The sequence below is a fragment of the Podarcis pityusensis genome (genome assembly GCF_964106645.2).
Source record: "Podarcis pityusensis genome assembly, chromosome: 6".
NCBI lineage: Eukaryota > Metazoa > Chordata > Lepidosauria > Squamata > Lacertidae > Podarcis > Podarcis pityusensis.
The window spans coordinates 96,155,769-96,181,708 of record NC_138030.1 but is presented as its reverse complement, the minus strand read 5'-3'; the positions used below and the strand labels follow the sequence as shown (position 1 = coordinate 96,181,708).

At 42.2% G+C, this 25,940-nt stretch overlaps 1 protein-coding gene and 1 long non-coding RNA gene across 14 annotated transcripts in view; one reads left to right on the top strand and one right to left on the bottom strand.

Annotated features, from left to right (window-relative positions):
* Positions 1-22,605, top strand: part of PRRC2C (proline rich coiled-coil 2C) — a 79,704-nt gene extending 57,099 nt beyond the window's left edge. For 4 of the 13 annotated variants that reach the window (XM_081012000.1, XM_081012006.1, XM_081012005.1 and 1 more), the window contains 12 exons: positions 2,059-2,284; positions 4,519-4,722; positions 5,077-5,189; positions 5,769-5,905; positions 6,694-6,928; positions 8,293-8,415; positions 10,811-11,023; positions 12,692-12,795; positions 13,349-13,414; positions 14,687-14,807; positions 15,764-16,000; positions 20,883-22,605. In XM_081012000.1, the coding sequence (XP_080868126.1) occupies positions 2,059-2,284; positions 4,519-4,722; positions 5,077-5,189; positions 5,769-5,905; positions 6,694-6,928; positions 8,293-8,415; positions 10,811-11,023; positions 12,692-12,795; positions 13,349-13,414; positions 14,687-14,807; positions 15,764-16,000; positions 20,883-21,146 (2,043 nt within the window). In that variant the 3' untranslated portion in view covers positions 21,147-22,605. The remainder of the gene's footprint in view (positions 1-2,058; positions 2,285-4,518; positions 4,723-5,076; positions 5,190-5,768; positions 5,906-6,693; positions 6,929-8,292; positions 8,416-10,810; positions 11,024-12,691; positions 12,796-13,348; positions 13,415-14,686; positions 14,808-15,763; positions 16,001-20,882) is intronic. The other 9 variants (XM_081011998.1, XM_081011997.1, XM_081012002.1 and 6 more) reach the window with 8 other exon arrangements.
* Positions 21,204-25,611, bottom strand: LOC308480633. The gene is made up of 2 exons (XR_013988153.1): positions 25,457-25,611; positions 21,204-24,400 (listed from the first exon to the last, which is right to left on the bottom strand). It is a non-coding gene; the product is annotated as an uncharacterized lncRNA (long non-coding RNA).
* Positions 25,612-25,940: the final 329 nt, after the last annotated feature.

The window sequence follows — 25,940 nt, the reverse complement described above, 5'->3', positions numbered from 1 at the left end:
GTTCGGTCAGTCAGCCAGTTACAAATCCACATATGGATAAATAGGTCATGTTAGAAATATGAATTTCTTGGAGAATGGTCCAAGAAGATAAGAGAAGATATCATTTCCCTTCACAAACAAGGAGCAAGTTACAGGAAGATAGGAAAAGCACTGCATGTTCCCAGAAACACTGTTGAAAGCATAATTCGCAAGTTAAAAGGTAAAAGGAACAGTGGTTACAGTACTTGGACAGGGTAGAAAATGGAAGCTATCTGAGGCAGCAACCACAATGCAGAGAAGGCAGGCTGGGAAAAACCTTCAAGTGACTGCAAAAGAGCTGCAGCAAGACTTGATGACAGCAGGCACTGATGTTTCAGTGAGCACAGTAAGGCGCCTTACTAAGTGCAGAAGGTTTCCATGCCAGAACTCCAAGACGTTCACCACTACTGAACCAAAAGCACAAGAAAACTCAGCTCCAGTATACTCAAAATCATATAAATAAGCCACAGAAGTTTTGGGATACTGTTCTGTGGAGTGATGAAACAGAATTGGAACTTTTTGGCCCCATGGATCAGCACTATGTCTGGAGGAAGAATAATGAAAAGAACACTCTGCTCTGGGGCTGCTTTGCATCCTCTGACACTTGCAGCATGTGGAAGGCAGGATGGATTCATTGAAGTATCAGGAAATCTTAGAAGAAAACATGCTGTCCGTGAGGAAGCTGAAGCCAGGACATCACTGGACCTTCCCACAGGATAATGATCCCAAGCATACCTCAAATTCCACCAAGGCTTGGTTGCAGAAGTAGTCCTGGAAGCTTCTACAGTGGCCATCACAGTTACCTGACTTGAACCCCATAGAAAATCTCTGGTGGGATTTGAAGAAGGCGGTTGCAGCACACAACCCCAAGAAGATTACTGAAGTGGAGATCATTGCTCATAGGAATGGGCTAAGATTCCTCAGGAACACTGCCAGAAGCTGCTGTCTGGCTATGCATCTCATTTGCAGCAGATCATAGCAGCAAAAGGCTGCTCTACTAAGATGGTTGCCATGAAGGGGTTGAATAATAGTGAGACTGGAGAAGATAGTATAAGCTGCAATGTGAGCTGAATTTGGAGAAACCACTTGAAGCATCCATTGTGTTGAGCTATTTCAATTGCTTTTGTTTGATTTGCTCATTGCAAACAGCTGAAAGTCTGTAAATTTTGATCATAAACCTGATTTGCAACGGGGGTTGAATAATTTTGATTGCAACTGTATATTTTCATCACCTGTTTCTGTATTCAATCACTGCAAAAATATAATACAACTTCCAGAGAAGTAACAATCTGTTCAATTATATGATGCCTCATTAGGTATGAGTACTATTAATATGGTGGTTTATGCATTTTTCAGGACTGCTCAGAGATGCTGAGGTGGTAGGTTCAATATAGAACCATGAAGAGTTGACACGTGTCTTGGGCAGATTTTTATACTTGAAAGCAAGCCCAGTGATAGGCAGTCAATGAAAATGTAGTTCCAAATCTCTTCTTTGACTTTTTCCACTATAGCCCAGCTTACTTAAACCTATTTAATCCTGGTTTTGGTTACTGGCAAATTCTAAACTGTGGTATAAAAAGCAAACGATTCGCCGGGGTTTTCAAAAACTGTATTATGGTCAATGTGCAGGATTGTGCTACATTTGGCTTAGTTCATATTGCATGCTTGTGGGTCCCTGAGATTCAGATCTAGAGTGTAAAACGTGTTAGATTAATGGTGCCATTAATGTAATTTTAATATGTGGATTAAATAGCTGGAGAATACTTCTAAAAGGTTTTCTTGAGAAAAGATTTTTTTAATGTATCAAAGCTAGTAGTGATTTACACTTGGCTCTAACCTTTGCTGTATGCTTGCCCCATATTTTTTGAAAACGTTAAAACAAATTATACCTCTAATATTCTAAAACAATTCAGTTTCCCTGGCAGCTAACTAGAGGAGTATGGATGCTATCTAGAGAGAGAAAGTGAAAATAAGACACTGTGAAAATTAAATGGGCTAAATTTGTATTTCAAAGTGGAACCATTTCCTTTTTCCGACTAGATGGAGTCTGCTCGCAAAGCATGGGAGAATTCACCAAATGTCGGGGAGAAGAATTCACCAGCTACATCATCAGCATCTCCAGTAGGTGGTAGTAGTGGTAGCAGCAGTGGCAGTGGAAGCAGCAGCAGTAGCAGTGGACCAACCAGTGGTACATACAGCTCTTTCTCAAGTGCATCAATGCCTCCCATTCCTGTGGCTTCAGTTACACCTACAACTTCATTGTCAGGTACAAACTTTTGGACTACAGCCTTGTTGTTGTTGTTGTTGTTGTTGTTGTTGTTGTTGTTACGCAGTCTGTCTGACTGGGTTGCACCAGCCACTCTAGGTGGCTTCCAACATATATAAAAGCATAATTAAACATTAAAAAGCTTCCCAATACAGGGCTGCTTTCAGATGTCTTCTAAAGGTTATTTAGTTACTCATCTCCTTGAAAGTTTCATAGTCCTTCAGTCTAAAAGACTGCCAGAACGGCTTGCATACAGTCCCTTGAAACAAGGCAAGACAGCCCCTGGCCACAGTCTAAAAGACATGACACTAAAGGGATAGGGAGGGAAGAGGGTAAAAGCAAACTCAGGTTCCAGTTCTGTTTAACTCTCTGCATTATTCAACTCTATTCTAAAAGCAACACACATAACTAGCTTGTTCTCAGCTTGCCTGCTCTGGTTAGTTTACCTTGACTATAGAGATAACGTAATTAAACCATAATACAGGTGGCGACCATTTCGCACGTGTTCACATGACACGCAATCACCGATGAACACGTCATTTTGAACCTGAAAGAGGATGGGGGATAGTAGGGTGGGCTGACAGGCGCTCCACTGACCCGTGTGAATGCCTGGAATGCAAACAGAGTTGCCTGTAAATGAAAGTTTCCAAGATTTCCTCCTCCGCCTAAGATGCTCAGATAAGGTTTTACTACAGTACATGAATTTCACTGGAAAGCCCATTAATTATGGATCAGGCTTTAATACAACTGAATGTTGGGGAAGAAAATCAGCATTTAGGTTCAAGCGCGTCTACAAATCTAGCACAGGGGTTCAGGTAGCTCTTTGGCACTTGAAGTAGTATTTGTCCAGTAGATTGTTGGTCAATTTTTAAGAAAGTTTAACACGTGATGTATAATTTTAAGCACATAAGAACATTGGTATATTCAGAAGGAAACAGCTGTGAACATGCTACTTAATCCAAAACAGGGATGCAATGGGGCAGGGCTAAAATGATCGCACAAAATGGTCCCAGCCTGTACATCAGAGTCTAAATTACTCACTCTGGATGCTGTTTATGCCTGTTCATTGACAGAATAAAGCCTCCTTGAAGTGGCATAATGGAGTGGAAGATGAGAGGACTTACATTTTCATGACATACTTCACCCCCTCTCATAATACAATAGTGTCTCCCAGGAAACATTTAAAGAATCATTGCTCTAAAGCAGTTGATGTTACTGAAAAAAGTTAACTGCAGTCTAAAAGAGTGGTTTAAAACTCATGTCAGGGAATTATGCACATAACCAGGGCTTGCTTGGTTTTTACTAGTGCCACTCCCACAACTGCTGAGACTGCTTCTTCATTCAGGGAGCGGGGAGGGAAACAATTTGCTCCCTCATTTATAGAAGAAGCAGTCCTGAAAACTGCAAAGGAAACTCTGGCTATATGTATCATTCTCTTGTATATGTCCTATGGTGGTGTATCATCATCATCATCATCATCATTTTTAATTTGTTTACAACCTTTCACCCTCATGTTCCTGGGTGGGACACTGTGTGTGAATATTATACTGACCCTAATGCTGGCATAGAATGCCAGCTGAGTAAAGGGACCTTGTGAGACTTCAAAAGATGCTAGTCCTTTGACAAGTCCCCAGGAAATGTGACCCTATAAGAATGAGCGGACACCATTATTACCAACACATCCCTCTGTTATACAGACTTGGGGGCCAACTAGGGCCATCACATACAGGAAGAAGTAATCTGTGAAGCTACTTTAGGCAAATCCTCCTGTAGGCACCCTTCAATTGGCATGGAAGGTCCTGTTAGTGTTATGTCTGGGTGTTGCCTGGTTGGCGATGATCCATGACAAGACCTCCCAAGCATTTGATGACTGAAATATACTATTCTCGGCAACCTTGAAAGTATTACCTGTAAGAATACGTTAACTGTGTTTGAATGTTTCTAGGTGTTCATAATGTTTTTAAGTATTCTTTTAAAATTTTTGATGATATTTTGCTGCTTTGTTGTTAGCTTTCCTGGTCTTCTTTGGAAAGAAGGTTGGGACAGAAATTAAATAAATAAATAAATAAATAAATAAGTAAATAAAAAAACAGAAGTAGAATGTTTGAATAAAGTACTGCAGTAGTTAGCAACTTGCATTTTTACTTAGGGTACACCAGATTTATGACTAGCTTACTGAAGCATGTTAGATTTTAGTAACTATTAAAGCAGTGCTTTGCTGGTTGTAATTTTAGGAGCTGGAACATACACTACCTCTTCACTGAGTACAAAAACAACCACAACCTCTGATCCACCCAACATTTGTAAAGTGAAGCCACAGCAGTTACAGACAAGTAATTTGGCATCTGCTGGTCACTTTTCCCAGCTAAGCTGTATGCCATCACTAATTGCTCAGCAGCAGCAGAGTCCACAGGTCTATGTGTCTCAGTCGGCAGCAGGTAATATACGACGTAGTCTCTTTGCATTGTATCTGGGTATAAATGGTTCCTCTTTCTATTTAAAGGTAGGGGTGACTAAATTTAAGCTCAGTGTTTCTTAAATCTTCTGGTTACTTTCATGATTGCAACTTTGTAGTCTATTCATTTCTCCCAACAAATTGTATTGAATGTTGTAGTATTTGTAAACAAAACACAAATGCTCTTTTTGAAAGTTTACATCAGTCTTTTTCTCTTGCCTTTGAAATGTCCCCCCCCCCCCCAGCATTTGTTTAGCAGCTAGGCGTATCAATTACCTTTACTTTTTAGTTAACTCATGCGCTGTGCTACTGATTTTTTTCTCTTATGACTTTGTAGCTCAAATTCCAGCTTTCTACATGGATACAAGCCATCTCTTTGGTACCCAGCATGCACGACTGGCTCCTCCATCACTGGCCCAGCAGCAGGGATTTCAGCCAGGGCTCTCACAGGTACTATGGGGATTGACTGGGTGGCATATTTGCTTTTTAATAACAATACATGTTGACTCTTGTATTCCAAATCAGAGTTCAACCATTCTCCATTTTGAATGTCCTTGTCCAGCTAAACCATTGAGTTGTGGTCACAGCTGGTGGCTCATACTGGAACATTTTTAACTGTGTATTCAAAGAGCAGAGGCATCCTACTGTGAAAGATTAAGCTCATCAGCTGCAAGAACTGGGGTACCTTCTGTAGTCTGCAGTTCCTGCAAGCCAAATGTCTTGCACAGAATCTGTAGGTACTTCCCACTCCTTTGATATTTTTAGCAACTAGTGAGATGCACACACCATTATTAGTTCAGGTATCATAGGTCAGTGTCAGAGCACTTTCTTTGTGAGTAAAAACTCCCAGTTTCAGTCCACAGCATCTATAGTTAAAGGATTTCAAGAAGGAAGTTGAAAAGACATCCTTTTAACTGAGAACTTTGAGAGCCACCTCAGGAGAATAGAATTGCTAGACGGACTGAGCACAAGGCAGTTTCTGATGTTTGCTTGCTTGCTTGGATATCTAATTAATTATATTCCTTACAGCCTACATCAGTTCAGCAGATACCAATCCCTATATATGCACCTCTGCAAGGGCAGCATCAAGCTCAGTTGGGTTTAGGAGCAGCACCTGCTGTTTCCCAAGCCCAGGAATTGTTTAACTCATCATTGCAGCCTTACAGGTAAGTAGAAAGCAACTCCGCTTTTTTAACATTTTGTTTCTAGTTCTAGTCTCTTAACCATGTCACACATTTTTTCCATTTGTATTCACTGGTGTAAGAATTGTGAAAACTGCACTGTTTTATGAAATGTTCTGAAAATGTCCAGAAAATGTTCTGAAATTAAGCAGTCCACATTAAAATTTAAAAATGTATGCAAAGTAAGTTCATTCATTTTTAAATTTTTGTGTGCTTTAGGGATAAGTGTTGAAAATGTTAGACCAAAAGGAGGCTTAGAATTTCTGAGGTGGGAGTAGGATAGATGTGGCATGTGAAGTATCATTTCTCTGCCTGTTCAGAATCTTGCCAGTCCTTTGTGTTTGTCCAGTTTAGGTTTCCTCTGCAATTTTGAGCAGAATCGCTTGAAATATTGTAAATTTGATGCTCTTACAACTTGTGTGGTGCATTTTTGTGCTAGATTTTGAAATAATCTGTTTCTCTGGCTATGACACTTTTATTCAACTGCTGGCGAAGTGGCTTTAAGTCATGTGTTACAGTTTCTAGAAAGAACCATTCTTACAGTTCTGTAAACAAGAACAAAAAAAGTCTAAAATTAATGTCAATTTTGAGTATTTGCATGGATTCCCCCCTTAGTAATCTTTTTCTTGTAATAAGGGGGTGTATGATAGATGTTTGTGTGTTTCTCCTTGTTTTATGCCTAGAGCACATTAAAACTTTAATCATGAAACCAGTTTTTGTAGTTGAATAACGTTTTATTAACTTAACTAATTGAGGGCACTATTGTTTTATAGATCCCAGCAGGCATTTATGCAGAGCGGCCTCTCTCAGCCGTCCCCAGTGGTTCTTTCTGGCACAGCCTTACACAACTTCCCAGCAGTGCAGCATCAGGAGCTTGCCAAGGCACAGTCAGGCCTTGCATTTCAGCAGACATCTAATACTCAGCCTATTCCTATCTTGTATGAGCATCAACTGAGTCAAGCTTCAGGACTAGGAGGCTCCCAGCTTATTGATACGCATCTTCTCCAGGTCAGAGTCAGACCTCCCCAGAAAAGTAACTGAAGAGTTGGAATCACCTCTTTAATACAACAAAATGGAATGGTTGTGCTGCTTCTGAGTGTATATAAAAGGGAAATTAATCTGCATTATGAGACAATGAGTACCTGGCTCTGCAGGCAAGGGGTGACATAACTGGACTTCTGAGGCTCAGAATGTGTTTCCCCACAGGGGAGCCACAGAAAGCATGTAGTTGGTCAAGGGAGCCGTGGACTCAAAAAGGTTGAAAACCTCTGAGCTACAGGGTAATGTTATCCTTTCTGTCACAGGCACTCGCTGCCCTATCATGCAAACAGCCTTCCCAGTTTTTGTGATGTGCATTTATTTAATTGTGCCCTGTCATATGAGCGTTGGAAGCTGCCTTCTACTGAGTCAGGCCAGTGGTTGAGTATCTGGCAGCGGCTCTGCAGCATTTCAGATTCAGACAGGGGTCTCTCCCAGCCCCACTGGAGGATGCCAGGGATTGAACTTGGAATCTTCTGTGTGCAAAGCAGATTCTCTGCCACTGAGCTACAGCCCAACTCATGTGTATTATTATACATAGTGCTTCAGTTGTTTGAGGCACCATACTGTTGAACACTTACTGTACTGGGCTGGTGTCAACAGCCAGCATTCCCATGCAGCTGCTGGGGCCCTCCACACCAGGCAGCTGGGTCTGCAGCCTTGTTTCATTTACACACAGTGACACTCCAGGACGTTGTGAGTAATTAATGGTAGGTGACTCATAGACACCTGGGACAGATCACAATATTACCCACACTTGGAGGGACCCCATCAAACCCTGGATATGTTTCCCCAAATGCACCTCTTCTCCCCACCCCCTTCTTTCCAAACTGTAACAGGGAGGAAGGAAAACTGGAAACTGGAATTGGAGCATGCAGGTTTCAGGTAATTTCAGACAGATGTATGGAAGAGTCCTGCACACCCTGATGCAGTCCTGATTCACCCATTAAAACTTACACTTTTTATAGAACCTTGTTCCCATATTTGGCAGTGATGTGTTTCAGCTGTTTTGAATATAGATTATACATAGCAGCAGTTATGTGTCCAATTAAATCTGGGACATATTTTATCCATGCTTGCTGCTTTTCCAAATGTGGAAATGTGTATAGCAGGAGTGGAGAACCTGTGACCCTCCAGGTGTCCTTGGACTTCAGCTCTCACCATTGGGCATGCTGGCTGGGGCTGATGGGAATTAAAGTTCAGCAACATTCCTGCTGCAGCATACAGAGAAGAGTAAATCTAAAATGAAATGGTCATACAACTGTTCTGTTCTTCAAATTAAATTAACCTTGCTTAGCTAGTCACCTAGAAAATGTTAACCTCTCTCTTCTCAGGCCAGAGCTACTCTTACCCAGGCCTCAAATTTGTATTCTGGACAGGTTCAGCAACCAGGTCAGACTAGCTTCTATAACACTGCGCCATCTCCCAGTGCTCTCCAGCAGGTAAACTATGGCACGGTAAATTGCTTTCAATTATATTTAATATGTGTTTGTTTGTGTGCTTGTGGTGCATGTAGTACCATTGTCTCCTGACAGGAGAATGTTCTTTTGAGAACCTAGTTTGTGTTCTTTTATAGAGAAGTTGCTGTCTCTCTGAATATAGCAGTCCAAAACAGTTCTAACACAGAGCTTTCTTTTTAAAAAACAATATAGTGTTCTTTTTCTTTTTTTTTCTTCAGAAGTGTTGCTCTAAAAAAATCAAGCCACCTTTTGTCTAGAGATCACTGTGATGTTTACTGTGGTCCTTACCGTACTCCAGTTAAACTTCTTATGATCCTAGAGTCAACAGCTAGGAAGTTGATCTTCCATTATGCAAAACCATAATGTGGTTTCAGAGAATAGTTTTCTCCAAGATCAGGTGATAAATACTCAAGACCATAGTGCTTCTGCTGGGGATTTGTTAGAAAAATCCTGTGCATGCTGTTCATGGCATCTAAACATTAGCAAGATGGTGCAGATCTGTAAACTACATAGGCATTTCTTGTACATAGAGTACATAGAAATGGATAGGAGCACTTGATGAATGTCTGCATACAATTCCCATTCAGTTCAGTTTGTTCAGTGATGTGCTGGTCTTCTATAGAGGTGAACATCCTAAACGTATTTTATAAGCTTGCCTCTTTTGAATAATGGCTCCTTGGTATATTACATTAGATCATACTGCAGCATTACCCCAAACCATGGCTCAGCAGTCAATGGTGGCATTGGAGGCCAGCACTGTTGCTAGGCAAGAGGTAAATCTTTAAATTAGGCTGGTGGGACAATAATAAAAAAGAGGTCATCCCTTTTGGATCAAGAATGGAGGCTCTATTTTATTGCAGAGTTGCAAGGGGAATTGGGCATAGTATGTATGTTTACCAGAATTTCCCTGCTCTAAAGACAGAAGTCTCTACATGAGAGCAGAAAATGGTTGCTTCTGAGTAACAAAGGTAATATCAGAATAAGGTATTTAGATAAGGTCTGCAACTGGAGTGGATAAATTAAGAACTACGCTTTCATAGCCAGGAGCAATTTCCCCTTCATGTTATGTGATATTTTGGTATATTGTTTGGTGGAGGGTGTAGTTTGTCTTCTAACTATATTGCCACTGATACTGCTATCTTTTATATCTCGTTTAATATTTTATGGACATAGCACTTTAAATTTTGGTATTTTGTATCTAATTGTGTAGTTATCCAGTGAGGACACCATCACTGAAGTCATTACAGACACACAAGAGAGGTTGCAATGGGGGCTGGACAGAACAGATGAGGGGTTAGAAGTATACTGTTAAGCCTCTTCTCAGTCCTTCCCTTTGAATGTGTGGACCCTAGATGCCACACCAATTTAATAGTGGATTTTCAGCATCCATAGTGAGCTCATCTTTGGTGTCTCAGGACTTCACGGCTACTATGACAACAGTAGAGCTGTCACAATATGTTACGATCCCACCCTGAGGAAGGTAACACTCTGGATCAGAACAGGGTATAGGTTTGGTGCTTTAGATGAGGAGACTTTTTTAAATAGCACACTTGTCTTAAGCTCATTTCCTGGTGAGATTTACATATCTCGCATTCCTGTTTCTCTGCACAGAGTAGGGGACACATTAAGATGGTCTCCCACCACAGAAGCTGATGGATTCATACGTATTCTTGAGAGTTCTTGGAACATTTCCAGTCGATATGACTGGTGTTCCTATTTGTGCTCTGGCCACTTGGTGGAACCTGTTTGACACAATCCCTAAGTGTACTCTCCCTAGGTAGAGTCCCTATACCTCCGTGGCTTACTTGAGGATTAGGGGCAGAGAAATGGCTGGGCCATGATTAAAATACCAGGTGGGGGGGGGGTGGAATTTTAGCAAATCTACCCCACACAAATAAGATGGCTATGGAGAAACTACATCTCTTCCATTATTGTGTCCTCACAGTGTTGTCCTTTTGAGCCTGTATGGTGCCTGTCTTCTCCATCAGGGCCAAGAAATAAATGCTTTCAGTTACTGCTTTCTGCACCATGAAACCCAATTCCTGCTTCTGAAACCTCAGTCTTACAGGGAATAATGAGGGAGATAGGGAAAACATAAGTTATAGGAGAAGGACAGGGAGGGAATTCTGTTTACTAAGAACCATGTCCTACTCTGGCTTGCTTTCTGAATCATCAGATGCTGCCCATATGTTTTCAAGTTTATAACTCCAAAGGATAAAAATGTGTATATTCTTTCTGTTCAGATGCACTAAAGGTACAAATTATATTAGCTGTACATAGAGAGCAACACGTGTATATTTCTCAACAGTATTCAGAAGTGGCAATTTAATCATGATGCACTTTAGCTATTGAAGCATCTGTGTGTCTAAATCATTCTTGCATTTTTCTCCAGGTGACAGTACCTATACCAGGATCACAACTTTCTTTGCCCAACTTTGGATCAGCAGGCCAGCCTTTAATTGCTCTTCCACAGTCCCTTCAGCCTCCTTTACAGCACACACCACCACAGCCTCAGACTCAGAATCTGAGTCGGCCAGCACAAGTAGGCCAGCCTTTCAGAGGACTAATTCCAGCTGGAGCTCAACACAGCATTATAACTGGGAAGGTAAATGTGACTGTGTCTTAAATCTTGCTGAATGGCAGCAGAAAAGCATGAACAAATGCACGTCATATCCAGGCATGCCATGGTTATTGTATAGCAATCATTCCAAAGGGATAATATCTTAGTCCTTGTAGCACCATAACCAGTTTATGACGAAATAGCAAATGGAAGAGATTGAAAATGGATGGAATTGGTTTAGAATTAAACTAATTCAACCAAAGTTCCCCAGCACATACCCTGCAGGGAAACACCCTGGCAAAACAGCAGCCAGAAGCATTGAACTCTCTCTCTCTCTCCATCAGCTGACATCACCCAGTGTTGTCAGCTGGTGGACAAGTGAGTAGTTTGAGGGAAATAGCCTCATGGGCCAAATTGGACCCCCTGGTAAGCTAAGGTTGGCCCACAGGCTGGAGGTTTTGTATCCTATGGTGGTTCACATTCACAGTCAAATGAGCGTACCTCCCCCAAGCATCCTTATACTCTGAACCACAGTTGTGTTGTTTCTCCAGCTGTGAGCCAATGGCATCACTGAGTAGCACTAAAAATAGTGGACCCATAAGCAAAAAAAGGAGGAAAGGTCATGTTTCCAAAGGGGTGGGGATGGCGTGTTAGAAACTCCAGTTCTTTTTATACTACTGAAAATTACCTGGGAGTACTAGAGGAAGCCCACTTTGGAAAATAGTGGAGGAAAGTGTTTGGTGGGGTCACTATTTTTTATTTTTAAAAAGCCACTGATTTTCCACTGAATTGTTGGGGCTCCCTGTAGACCACCAAAAACCTTGGTGTGCAGTATGCAAGTCTCGGGTTTGCCACGCACGCTCTGCGCAGCTGACTGAGGTAGGCTGAGCGGGCAGAATTTGTGCTCAGGGGCTCATGTTGTGCACATAGCTTTCTGGGGGACTCAGCCAAATACGGGAACACCATAGCAATACATTTACTTAGACCATTTGACACTATCCAGTAAGTACTTCTCAGTCCCATAGAGACCAAGCAAATGCTCAGTGACTCTTTTATCTGTTACGCATAAGTCTTTTGGTGAGATTCACTGAGTATTGGTAGAGAGTGCTTAAGAGCTTTCAGTTTGCCTAGCTGAGGATTTTAATTATTTATATCACATGAAATAAGAGAGTATGAACCGTAACATGTCAACAGCCCCCCCCCCCCCCGAGATTTTGGAGTAGGTGTGGAACTTGTTTCCTAGCTCCTATTGCCATTGTAAAGATGATTAAATGAGTATGGCAGGGCCCTTCATGAAATTAAAGGTAAAGGGACCCCTGACCATTAGGTCCAGTCGTGGCCGACTCGGGGGTTGCGGCACTCATCTCGCTTTATTGGCCGAAGGAGCCAGTATACAGCTTCTGGGTCATGTGGCCAGCAGGACTAAGCCGCTTCTGGCGAACCAAAGCAGCGCACGGAAACGCCGTTTACCTTCCCGCCAGAGCAGTACCTATTTATCTACTTGCACTTTTGATGTGCTTTCGAACTGCTAGGTGAGCAGGAGCAGGGACCGAGCAACGGGAGCTCACTCCGTCGCGGGGATTCAAACCGCCGACCTTCTGATCAGCAAGTCCTAGGCTCTGTGGTTTAACCCACAGCGCCACCCGTGTCCCATGAAAGTATTAGTGTGTAATTTTGTGTCCTTTGTAAGTTGGTTGGGTTTCTTTGCTTCAGATGTCAGAAATGGACCTGAAAGCTTTTGGAAGTGGCATTGATGTTAAACCAGGCACACCTCCAGTCACCGGACGAAGCACCACTCCAACGTCTAGTCCCTTCCGGTAAGCAAGTCTTTACAAACAAGTTAGCAGCATAGATTCGTGATGAAGCCCACTTACAGAAATAGTACTTATTAAGCATTAGTGTAAGGGTGCCACTCTGGTAGGCAGCTGTGAAGTGGCATAGAAATGTTTAATAATTAAATAAGGGCTAATGCAGTTTGGAGAAAGATTTGTGCAGAACATTGACTTGGGCCATGATATTTTATATGGACATGCTTCTAACAACACTGAATATGGACCACGCCTCCCATCTTAAAACTGCTAAAATGTTGTTATATTTTATTTTTTATTTTTTTTAAGTGAATGTAATAAATGGGGTTATGTGGGAATGGGTTGGCTGGCGTGGAATATTTATGTTTTAATTAAGCCATTAACAGGCATTCTGGCCTCTTTTTGCAGTCAGTCATTTCAGATTGCTTTTTGGTATTTCCTCTACTTTGTAGTAAGGAGACAGTGTCAGTAATTGTGTGGCTGGAGGGCTCGACTAACTGAGCTGCTCAGGACTGAGATGAAAAAGGAAACATATTTGGAAACAGGGCAATTTATTTTGCAGGAAATATGAAGACAGAATGACTGCATACTTGCCCAATTCCCATTTATTTCAGCAGAGCTTGCACAGGTGTGTTTCCATAGGATTGTGTTTCATATATATATGACAACAATCAATATGACTATGAATTTGGATACTGTACTCATGTCAGTGAATACTGCTATTTGATTAAATGTTCTGAATTTTATGAAGAGTGCTCCTTAGAATTTATTTTCATTTCCTTGTACATTTTTCTACATAGCCCCAATATTATCTATGCGATATTAGGGATTCAGCAATAACAGAGCAAGAAGAAATACTTCTTATTAGTGCCAGGTAGTATTTGGTCTTCAGTTGGAGAGGGAAGAACTTGCAGATTTGAGCTACAGCCAGTACTTAGGGTTTCAAATTACTCAAAAGTCACTCATATTACTCAAATTGAAAAGTAAGGTGACTTGTAAGACTCTTTTTAGTATTATTTTGAATGCTTACTTGAAGAACACAAATTGAGAGGAGAGATCAAAACATAGAAGGCTGGGGACCAAATAATATGCTTCGGCCCACACAATAAGCTTGCACTCATCCGTTAGAATGTTTTTCCCCCTTTGAAATGCTGACCACCATACCAAACCACTGAAATTCTCCTCAGCTTTAAAAGCAGGTTCCCATTCAGGTTTTTCCCTCTCAGTTTTGAGGGCTAACACAACTCGCTTCATAGTACATTGGATCCTGATCAGAGCTGGAGATTGATTTTGAAAGCAGTACTGAGCACAAAATCAGTGGAAGTCTAAACAAGATGATTTGGAAAGCTAAGTTTTGTGCTTCCCTTAAAATAAAGCCCCTGGCTGAGAGTTATTTGGGAGTTTCCCAAAATCTGAAGACATATTTTTAATAGAAGCATTTAGCTATAGTGATTACCCCTGTCAGGTGTGGCAGCAGCTCAGGAGATTAAACTACCAGTATCACATAGGAATGTTTGCTGGGTGCCAGAAGAAAGCAAAGGTCTCATGGTTCTGTTTGAAAGAACAGAACAGTGTTAAATCCTCCTGCTGTATTACAGGGTTTCTAGAGACATTGTGCACTGCCTATTGAATTCAGAATACCACAATTTATAGTTAATCTTCATTTCTCCCTTTATGTGGGGTGGTGGTAGTAAATTGAGCTTTAATTTTAGCATCTCTCTATTTCATATTGCTGTACAATAAACTCCTGTTTCCTTGTGTTCGCTACAAACAGCATTTACTAAATAATGGCCAGTTTTCTTCTGGATTCAAGGTAGCACATGAAAAGTATAACAAAAGGTTTCTCTGGTGCCTATGATATCCAATATATTAACTTACTTAAAATGTTTTCTCTCTTAAGGGTTGCTTCCACAAGTCCGAACAGTCAGGCCAATAAAATGAATACCATCGTCTACCAGAAGCAGTTTCAGTCGGCAGCTGTGAGAATGACGCAACCATTTCCTCCTCAGTTTGCACCCCAGGTGGGCAGCAGCTGCTATACTGCCAGTGGTCTGAGATTTTCTATCTTCAGCTTATTTCAAATGGAAGAACCCCTATATGCAGGAATATCTATCAAATATTTCCTTAAATAATTTATAAATCAAATATATATAAACATTCTGTATCTTGTTTTCAGTAACATCTGTGCTCCGCTCCTAAAGTTGAGAGATTGGACAGCTCTAATGCAGGCAGGTGACCACAGGCTTCTCCGCACAGCTCTTGCTACATTTGAGTGTTAAACATTTAAAGGGAGAGGGGAAAATAGTGTCTGAGAGAAGGGTCCCAGTGTGCGGCTTAAAGCAGACATCATCAAGTGCACAATACAACAGGAATGTCTCCTGTGCTGGCTCTGCTGAGAATTGCATATGCCTCCACCTCTACTCATTTTATTGGTGCTTGTACAGAAATTCCTGGTGAATTGTGTGCTGTTAGCCACTTACCTGAAATGCAGCTGTAAGGCAGTCTTCAAAATAGTTAGCTACAAATAAAAAATTGAGCATCCTTTAAAAGGGGGAGTACTTTCAGAGTGCTGTTGCTATAAAGTATATGATATGGAGACATGTGGTGTGTACTTTTGATTCTAAAAATGTCTTGTATGTTGCACTTCAAATTTGAGATTGCCAGATTCTGTTTGAAAACATAAACCTATCTGTTGCCAATCCCTGCATCTTGACATATATTTTGAGGAACCCCTCCCCCCTTTTGGTTTTCAAATGTGCTAAGACAATTTTTAAGCACACTTCCTACCTTAAGTTTCTCCCCCCCCCCCCTAGAATTCTCCAAACATGGCCAATCTGAATAGAAAAAATGCACCCACCACAAGGCACTGATTGGTGGCAGAGGCGTGCTCTCTGCAGAGAAGCCACCATGTGATCAGGTTGGCATTATGCTAACAGCTAAATGTCTCTCTTTTTGTTGTTGTTTTTCCCCCACTTAGATCCTCTCTCAGCCTAACCTGGTCCCTCCATTGGTAAGAGCCCCACATACTAACACCTTCCCAGCGCCTGTTCAGAGGCCGCCAGTGGCACTGGCTAGTCAGATGCCACCTCAGATGACCACAGGCCTTATGAGCCACCCTCGTTTGCCACATATGGCCAGGGGTCCTTGTGGATCACTCTCTGGAGTCAGAGGCAATCAGGCCCAGACTGCGATGAAGGCTGAACAAGACATGAAGGTTAGTATTTTTGGATGGCCATGCTGTGTTAACCACAGTTCAGTCTTAACAGCTTGCAAGGCAAAATACTACTATTAAAATGCCTCTCGATCCTTCAGATACCCCTTTCTGCAGTGGCCGCAGAGAATATAAACCCAAATATTGATTTCAGGTAGCACATGTTAGTAAAAGCACAATCCCAGGGAATGTGATTTCAACGCTTAAGGGTTTGCCTGCTTTTATTGCAGTCCGCTGCCTGGTGGATTGCACCCATTCCCTTTGCCTTTCTCTTATTTTAAATGTACAAAACAGTTATTAAATAGCTAGAATCTCCCATCAATAGCTGCATTTCACTGCATGACATTATTTGAAGAGCACTTGGAGACCCTTCTGAACGAAACAAGACACTTTCCTTTCGATGTGAGCTGTGTGGGGATACCATAAGATTAAATGAACTCAGAAATCAGTGCACCCAATCAATTGTTAAAAAGGACAGAATTTCCTTATTATTTTCAGTTGTGTACAAGGACAAAAGAGTGGTTCCCTGAGACAATCTACAGGGTTTTTGTGATTTTCAAATGGTTTGGTCAGTATAATAGGCAATGCCTCTGATAAATGAGTTCTGCTATTTGTACAAATTATGGTTGGCTGGCTTGAGGGTGGATGGGAGGAGTGCATATGTTGTTAAGTTTTAATATTAAAATTAAAACTTATCAGGCAACTTACAAGAAAAAACAGTATCAAATCCCAATAGAACTAAATTACTAAATCAGTAGGACCAGTAAAAACATAACAGACTAATTAAACTAGAATCAGTATAAATTTCCAGTTAAAAACATCTTCAATCACATATTGGAAGGCTTGGGCAAATAAAAATATATTTGCCTGACATTGGATTTGGAGTCCCACATTTTTGACAACACAGTCACAAAGTCACCTATCTTGGAGGAGGACCTCTCAGAAAGACTCAAGTGAGAGAAGGTGGTTCTTTAGAGAACCTGTGTCCCAGATCATGTAGGGCAAATATACTGCAGATGGTAGTGAACAGAACATCCACCTGAATTGTTTTGCTCTCATTGCTGTCCTTTTTCTGTCCCAAGGCAAGTAGCAGCTTTCTCAGCCAAAGTTTTCATTATTACATTTGGAGAAAATGTTTAAAAATATATATTTGACTTGAGGAAGGCTAACAACAGGCATAGGCAAACTCGGCCCTCCAGATGTTTTGGGACTACAACTCCCATCATCCCTAGCTAACAGGACCATGGTCAGGGATGATGGGAATTGTAGTCCCCAAACATCTGGAGGGCTGAGTTTGCCTATGCAGGGCCAACAATAACCAGGTGTTATACCTAGAATAAAGCCTTTCCCGTTGCCATGTTACCATCTATCATTTTGTTTAAAAGAAGAAGACATTGTTATACCATTTGGAAAGTTTGTGCTACAAAAAGATACTTTGAATTGTTACAGGCATGCATGCTTTTTCAATTCCAGTTACCATTTCCGATGATAATGCTCAGGGATCCCATATCCCATCTTGAAAAATTGTGGAAATGCACAGTTGAATTGTGAAGAGGAAATGGCACTTTCAGTTGTTGTCCACCCCTTCTTCTCCTTAATTTCCAGGTCTATACAATGAACTGGATGCCTGTTTCATGGAAGCAGAATCCTTTTCTCTTGAGTAAAATTATTTGCAGGGTCTGATTGTGCAGAATTTTTTATGATGCTTGTGACTAACTGCAGCTTAATCGCACATCCTTTAGGTGGAAGGGCATGAGAAGAGACTTTCCTCTTGGCAAGCCCTGGTGGTATTATAATCTTCTCAGGCAGTTTGCTTGTAATTCTGACTTCTCTTTAAACTCAAACGGTATATTTAAATTTTCTACCTTTTAGTAAAGTCAGCCTAGTGGCTACAGTTCCAAGAAAGTGTTTGCAATATTTATACAAGCATGTGAGAAAAATGGATTTTGACCCTTGCAAAATCACGAATATTACAATGTGCAACCCAATAATCAAATGTTACTCCTGTGAAAAAGATGTTGCAAATTTTTGCAGATGGAAGATAGCAACAAGTGTGATACATTGAGCTCATGCATATACCATGTTTACTCAAATCTATCGCTTCTCGGCCTTTTGGCTAAGATCAAGTGCATATTTACTGAAATCTAATACCCACCTTTTTTGGCCAAATTGCGTTGCAAAAATCAGGGTGTACATTAGTTTCTGTGGCGCATTACATCCAAGTAAATAGGGTAGTTTTGCAGGCCATCGGCCTCCTGCAGCTTGACTTCCTCCAGGAGGCTTGTCTTCCCCCCTGCTACCCAAAGTCCACTGGCACCAAGCCACTTTCTCTTGTGTTTTTCTCGCGAGGCAGTGACTCTTGAGCCCTAGCAGTAGAGGGCTGCTCGCATGGAAGAGGCAGCAGTGGGATGCCAGTGGTAGGCGCCTGATCCTCAGACATTGTGGTTGCTGCCAAGGTGCCCCAAGACCCTCTCACCCCCTGCTGCTGCCACCGCGGCCACCTTCTCCTCCCTTCCTCCCTCTTGTCAGACGAAACTGCCCCGCCACCAGATTTGCTGCTTCATCTTTCGCCAGCCTCCCTCTTGCTCAGAGCTCCATGAGCTGCAATCGGCTGTGGCCAACAGTAGCCCTCTCTCACGTGCAGACTTCCCTCCTTTCACTCCCAGCCTCAAACCCCCCAAAAAGTGTGTGTGTGTGTGTGTGTGTGTGTGTGTGTGTGAGAGAGAGAGAGAGAGAGAGAGAGAGAGAGAAAAGAAGAAGAAGAAGATGATGATGATGATGATTGGTCCCCTCATGCCCCTTAGCCAAGCCAGCCTTCCTTCCCCAGTCCTAGAGCAGCTGCTGCTGGGCGCTCATCCTTTCCCTTCAAGGCAAAGAAAGCAGCACACAAATCCTGGCTGCTTTGCCTCATCACCCCATAGCACATTGCAAAAAGAAGCTTCTTTTTAAAAAAAGAAAGACGGAAATGAACTACTCAGTCTGTGTTCTCTTCCTCCAACCTCCTTAGTTAAAAGGAGGTGGAACGGTCATCAGTAGTGGGCAGTAGCTGCAAAATGCAACACTGCCTGCTCACTAAAGAAAGCGTCTTTTATCTCAATAAGCCAACTCCCAGAAGCCTAAGACCAGGAGAGAGTTGCTAGTCATTCATCCTTACAAACCATGCTTTGGAGAAACAGAACTTTGTGGGAAATAGTCTTTATTAAACTTCTATAAGTGGTAAGTGTTACTTGCAAAAATTTTTTGCTGGAAATGAAAAACGAAATAAAGGAGTGCCTCTTCTTAGGGACACCCCATTTTTTGTCAGTTTTATTGGCAGTGAGGACGGGGGGGGGGAGGCGGTAAACAGCATCCTCCAAGCCCCGTCCTGCTACTCCTAGGGCTGTCCCTATTGGCCGTGAGGGCTGGGGCATCCAAGCTCTAGCCCAGAGACAAATACACCTTCTATGCATGATTTTGGAAATGCCTTTAAGACTGTTTAGTTAAATGTCCCCGCTTTTGGCTTCCTCACTAACACACAGTCTTTCTCTCTCTGCGTGTCACTGGAGGCAAGCTGTTCCTTGCCATCAGAGAACATTTGTAGAGGGGAAACATTGAGGGACACTGGTGTCCTAGGTTTGTGTGAACTGTACACTCAAGGTGAGTGTCTCTGCCATCAGTTGTGTAGGCCTGTGTTGTGTTAGTTGTTGTGCTAGAAAATTAGATGTATTATGAAGGAAAGGGGGTGCAGGGAGAATCCAGAGCCTGTCTGCAGAGTGGAAGGAAAGGAGGACCTTTTTCTGCCTTCCCACTTCCAGCCATTCCCTGAAGACTGGAGAAGGGGCCCACATAAGAATATTAGGAGGGCAGGCAGGGGAAGCACGGCTTTGCTTTTTCGGTCTTCTGATGTGGACGAGACCATATGAAAAATGAACGTAAGATTTTAGCTGCTGTTCATTCATTTTCAGCTTTGTATTGTTGTTATAAAGAGTCCAAATGGTTGTAAAGAGTGCACTTTTTGCTGATGTACATTAAATTCGTGAGCAAATACCTTTTTTTGGTTTCAAGGTTTTGAAAATTGAGGTGTGCATTAAATTCAATAGCACGTTAGACTCATAAATACAGTAGAACTTCTGTACAAGAACATCTGCCACTGAGGAAATCTGACCAAGCCAAAATATGTTTGGCATTTGAAGGGTCTATAGAACTTCACTGAAGAATATTGATTATTTTCTTGATTGCACTGAGTTTTTACACATGCTGACATACTACTATTATTTATAGTTTATGAAGTCAGCATCTGAAGTTTTTGACTTGTATGCAAAGCTGTACTTTTATACTTCTGTATCCTTGCTTTTAATCTTTGTACAGGTCACATTCCATTCTTACCACATGCTTGTATAAATTTTGATGACATGTTTTTGGCACTGTAGCCTTTAGGTTGACTTTATAAAAAGGTGGAAATACAGTGTATTCTTCATTGCGTTTTTGGCCTTGACTTTGGTGGTGTTTGTAGCCTTTCTGCTTACCACAAACTGGAATATGTTTGAGAGGAAGATGCATGGTCATGGCTTGCGCAAGGGGACTGACCTAAATGTCACTCCGGCTCCTTTTAATTCCCGTAGTACTACTAGTAGGCTCTAGGTTAGGGAGTTGAATGACAACTCCTATCAACATCTGGAGAACTGCAGGTTCACTGGATCTCCAGAGAAATTCAAAATGCCAGGCATGACAAGAAATGATTTTGTCTTGGCATTCAAACTACATTGTGGAATAAATTTCAAGGTGTGTGAGTTACTATTGTAGGCACTACCAGGAGAACTCTGAATCCCTCAGATCCTGAACACACTGAATAAGTAGTTTCTTTCAGGCCTGTGCTCTTATTTAACCCACTTTCTTTCTTATTAAGGCAAAGCAGAGAGCAGAAGTCCTTCAGTCAACACAGAGATTCTTCTCTGAACAGCAGCAGGCCAAGCCACCTGGAAGCAAAATGCAGAAAGTGAGCGAGAGTGGAAGTAAAGCGGCTGAGGCAATGGCAGACTCCTCCCCAGGAGGAGTATGTCAGGACAAAGTGGCGGAGAAACCAAGCCCTGCACCCACAACAGCCCCCAAGCCTGTTAGAACGGGACCAATCAAACCTCAGGCTATCAAGACAGAGGAAACAAAATCCTAAGTGTTGTGCCCATTTCTTTCAATTGGGGAGTGAAATGCCACTGGCAAAACCTGTAGCCAAAGGGCAAAGCATGTCCCTTCAAGGCTGTGAATGGCATAAATAGACACAGTTGCTAATTAGCCTTGGCAGACATGAATGGTAACATGCTTTAAAGGTCTGGAGATCTTGGGGCTTGTAGCTTCCAGGCCACTACATGAATTGAGCATAATCTGTCTGTATAGGGGCACCTGTTTTTCTGAGGATGCAAAATGAAAAATAATGCTGCTGAAGCATGTTATTAACCAGTGGTAAATGCTCTTCTGTTTGCTGTTTCATTTTGAAAAGAAAGGCAGATTGAAGAAGGCTATGCTGGACAGAAATGAAATTGGTTTTATGTTGCTCAGGGTCCTAAGAGGATGCTGTTATTTAATAATGAAACAAGAGAATTTAAGGCAATTGAGAAGTCACACGGAGCAACTTACCCTCAGCCTTCCTCATTTTCCCCACCAACACACACTTCATTCTGTGATGCTCTACATCAGATGTCCCTAAAAGGCAGGCTGTAGCTGCTGCTATGGTTTGATATGGTGCTGAATTAACTGGGGAAGATGCGAATTGACTCCCATGTTCATACCAAAAGTGCAGAGTTTAGAATACTCCCATTTAGGAGTTGTATTGCCAGTCACATTGAGCTCTGGCTCAGTAGTACTTGGGGGAAGGAATCCTTTGGCCTTCAAACTGTTTTCAGCTTATGTCTGTATAGAGCAACAAGCACGTAACCTGCTGCAAGACAGCATCCTCTGAAACAATGCATTCTTATATCAAAGCTACTCCTTCCTGCTCACTGTGTGCTGGGAAATAGAATCAAGTCAAATAATGCCTTCTTAATTGTATCCTTCTAGTAGTATAGCTGTAGGAGAGTACTGTATGATAACTTCTGTGAATGTAAAATACTCCATACCTGCTTATATGTAGTTGTGACTGTGCTATAGTAGAGCTGTTTTAATGACGTTACTGAAGACTTTTTCAGGCAATGATTGGAAGTTAATAAGAGAGCACCACGTACCATAGCAATTGCAGAATTGACTGTTTTCTCTGAGAATTTCTTCTTCCCCTTCCCAACATTTTTTTGGAACGAAGAGTGAGCTAAAAGTCTAATGTGTATAATTTTGTTCAGATGACAGCAGAAGCTGGAAAAGTCTGTTGCTGCTATTGATGCCTAGTGAAATGCTATTGGTTATCTTTTTATATAAATATTATAATTTGAATTTTTGGAAACTTAGCTGTGATGTCAGCTTTGGGGAAAAGATATCCACTTGTACTGTGAGTTGGCATTGTACAGAAATTAACAGCCATATTGGTCTAGAAATGTTTAAACTTTTTTTTTCATTTGTACAGGGGTAACACTGTATTAAATATGTAAGGTCTTATTTACATGGGTTTGATTACAGAAACTAATAAAAAATATTCTCTACATAAAGTGTCTGGGAATGTCATGCTTTGCCACCCACCTCACCTTTAAAGAATGACCTCTATTGAAGAACTTAGAACACCATCAGGTTCATATGGAGACAAGTACCCCTTCGGGTCCCCTAATCCCAAGCCAAAAAATGCTTTAAAGATTAAAACCTGCACCCTGAATTGAGGCTTGGAAACTAACGAGGACCCAAGGCAGCTGGAATTCTCTAGTTGCTTCTGAGGCAGCTGGAGGAGACTGTCCTGAGTTAAGTCTGCATTGCAGGTGCTAAAGTTGGAAGTGTTGCTTGGCTACCTAGAATAGGAGTTTGGGTTGAAAGCAGCACCTGGCACCTCCTTTAATGTATCAGAGCTATAAAGTGCTAGTTAGATACAAACGGAGCAGTTTAGTGCAATTTCAGACTGAGATGAAAACAATAAGGGGAAACTGCTGAAGATGGAAGTTACGCATCTCTTTCAAGATTGAACTCTTCAGCTAGAGTTGTTAGATGTGTTCTTGGGCTCTTTTAAGTTGGAAAAGCAGCTTGTGGTTGCTGCACAAAGAAAGCTCAGGCTGTACAACGTTCATTTGACTTTGGCCACCGGGAACAAATAGCATTTCAGTTTTAATTTAGAAGCCTTTCAGGTTCTTTCCTGTTTGATGTAAAGTTATGAAACGTGGTCCATAAAAAGAAGCCAGAATACCAGTCCTCAACATATTGATTAAAAATAGTGGTTCTTAACTCACAACAACTTGCACTAAATTAATTTGCAGTTACTCGAGAGTACTGTAGAATAGCTACATCAGCAAATTTATCCATGATAAATGCTGTAAGAAATTACTATTGCAAGTCAGCTCACCCACCTGTATTGTAAGAGGAGGTGCATTCTGCAGTGAGGTTGCTCAGACATACAAAGCAAAAGAGAGGCATGACAAAAGCCAAGGTCACAGGAAGAGAGAGGAAGGAAATATGAAAAGACCAAGAAAGAGATCTAATGCAATGACCATTAATTTATGATGCCCTGGAATGGCCAGCCCTGTTCAAACTTGGCACACATTCCTATTGCCCAGAAAAGGCAAGGTAGCTGTCTGGAATAGCAGGTGTGGGAGTCCGGTCAATTTGGGCTAGCTGTTCCACATGAGGTGGGGAACCTTGTTCCCTTGGATACACAGCAACAAGAACTGGTGGCACATTATTAGAGAATCGGTGGCCACCTTCAGTTTGCAAATGGCTCGAGGAAACAGGTGATGAGTAAATGATATAATGCATTGGAAGAGAAGGAGCACAGCATCCATGTTGGCATGTGGGGTTCAGACTTCTTGTATCAAGGGAGTAGACTGCGCAGCTTCCAGGTGTCGGTTGATGCTCTGCTAGATCAGTTGCTTTGCACACGGGGTCTTTGGAGTGCGCAGCCCAGCTGCCTACAAGAGGTGGTGTGCCACTCCCATCTATCCGGCATGTAAGCCACAATGGGGGAGAACAGAGACATCTTTCAGGACAGGTGATGTTTCGACTTCTTCGTGCACAGGCTGGAGAGCATGGGTTAATGAGGCTCTGGTCATTGGTGGAAAATACCCAGTTGTCTGAGAGCTGCTGCATGCAGCCCTGTCCGAGACAGCATGGAAGACCTTGGCGAAACCTTGCAGAGTGGCATTGGCACCTGCAGGGTTGTTCCCCTGGCTCAGGAGGGGATGAGTTGTGGACATTTCTGGGGGAAGCAGGAGAGGCATCTGAAAAGCAGGGACTTAATGGAGCCATGCAAAAACATCTCACATCCATCCCTCTGTGCTGCTGGGTGATAGTCCATTGATGCCTGACCTGTGGAGTGGGAAACGAGTCATTCAAGCGGCTGGAACTTGAGCTTAGCTGCTTTGCCAAAACACAAGTGTTACTTGAGTTAGGCCAGTGCCAAGGCACCCTGCCCAGTTTGGCGTACTGAACAGTCACATGCTAGTTTTTATAGCAATTTCTATAGATTTTGTGTGTATATAGTAATTATCTTATTGGAATTTGCACTTACAAATACTCTAGTCAATTCACTTTACAGGCTGGGTACTAACTAAAATTTGGCCAAGCTAGCCCGGGATTTGAACCCCTGTTTCATCAGTGCAAGAGCCTGTCCTCTGCTGTGCCACACTGTCTCTCCTAAGTCTACCTAAGTAAGCCTGCACTGCGTGGCCCCTGCTTCTAGAGACCTGCACAGGAGTCCTGGCAGGCCATGGCCATGGCTTTGACTCTCAGGGTGATTTTGACCTTTTAAGGGCATCCCACATCTGCAGCCTCCTCTCACAGTATAGGCATATCTGCCTGTTAAATGAAGTTTAGAACCTAAAATGGATGATTATGATTACTGTAAATAAAGACATGCTTAACTGCTGTAAGTAGAAAACACCTGCTCCAAAGACAGCAAATCAGAGTAGCATACAGTTCTCACGTCCAGTTGCCTTTCTGCTGAGGATGTCTGTCATTCCAGGCACAGTACAAACACATCCTTGTATTCAGAACCCTCCCTGGATTTGTCCCTTGCCCCTTTCTCGACACCCTCTCATCCAAAACAATTTATCCAGCGCCATCCTGAGACATCTGCAAGGATCTTTTGTCCCTTGTGCCTAGAAGTCCCCTTGTTCGCTTCCTTCAAATCCCTCTTCACAACTTGTTTCCGTGGGGCCTTTGGTCAAGCACATTGCACACACACACAGAGAGAAACTAAACAGAAGGCTGCGTGACTGAACCACTTTACTGTAGTCAAAGCTCAACAGCTTTGCAACACGCCCCCCCCCCCCCAAAGGCCAACAACTTTAGTGTTCGGATTTTCACTTTTTGAAATATGACACCTCTAAAACAAATGCACTTGCAAATTGACCCCCAACTCACTGCAGTGTCAAAATTCTGTCACAGGTGGACTGTTGTTGGATGCCCTTTAAATCCACCATCACATCACGTCGCTGTAGTTCAGATGTTAAATTCTATTAACTTCAGCAGAGATGCTTCAGAGCAGGCCTGGTGTCCATCCTGATCCATTATGTGTGGATTTGTCATCAGTCTTTCAATCTGATTGGATAAGTAGGAGTCCTTGATGATGTCACGCTTGTGTAATAAGCCCTCTTAGTTTTTATGAAGGCGTTGCCAGGTTAATTCCATCAGAACAAAAGCATATTAATGCTCTCTTGCTATAGGTATTAAAGAAAGGAGTGTCAGATATCCTAGGGCAGTGAGATGCTGAGATTCAGAAGAGCCTAGGAGCAAGTAGGTGCTGCCAGGCAGATCAGGGATTGGAGGCGAGTGGTAAATACATGGTGTGGGCAGATGAGTGGAAGGACAAATGGCAAAAACTCTCATCACCCCTAGTAGCAAGGAG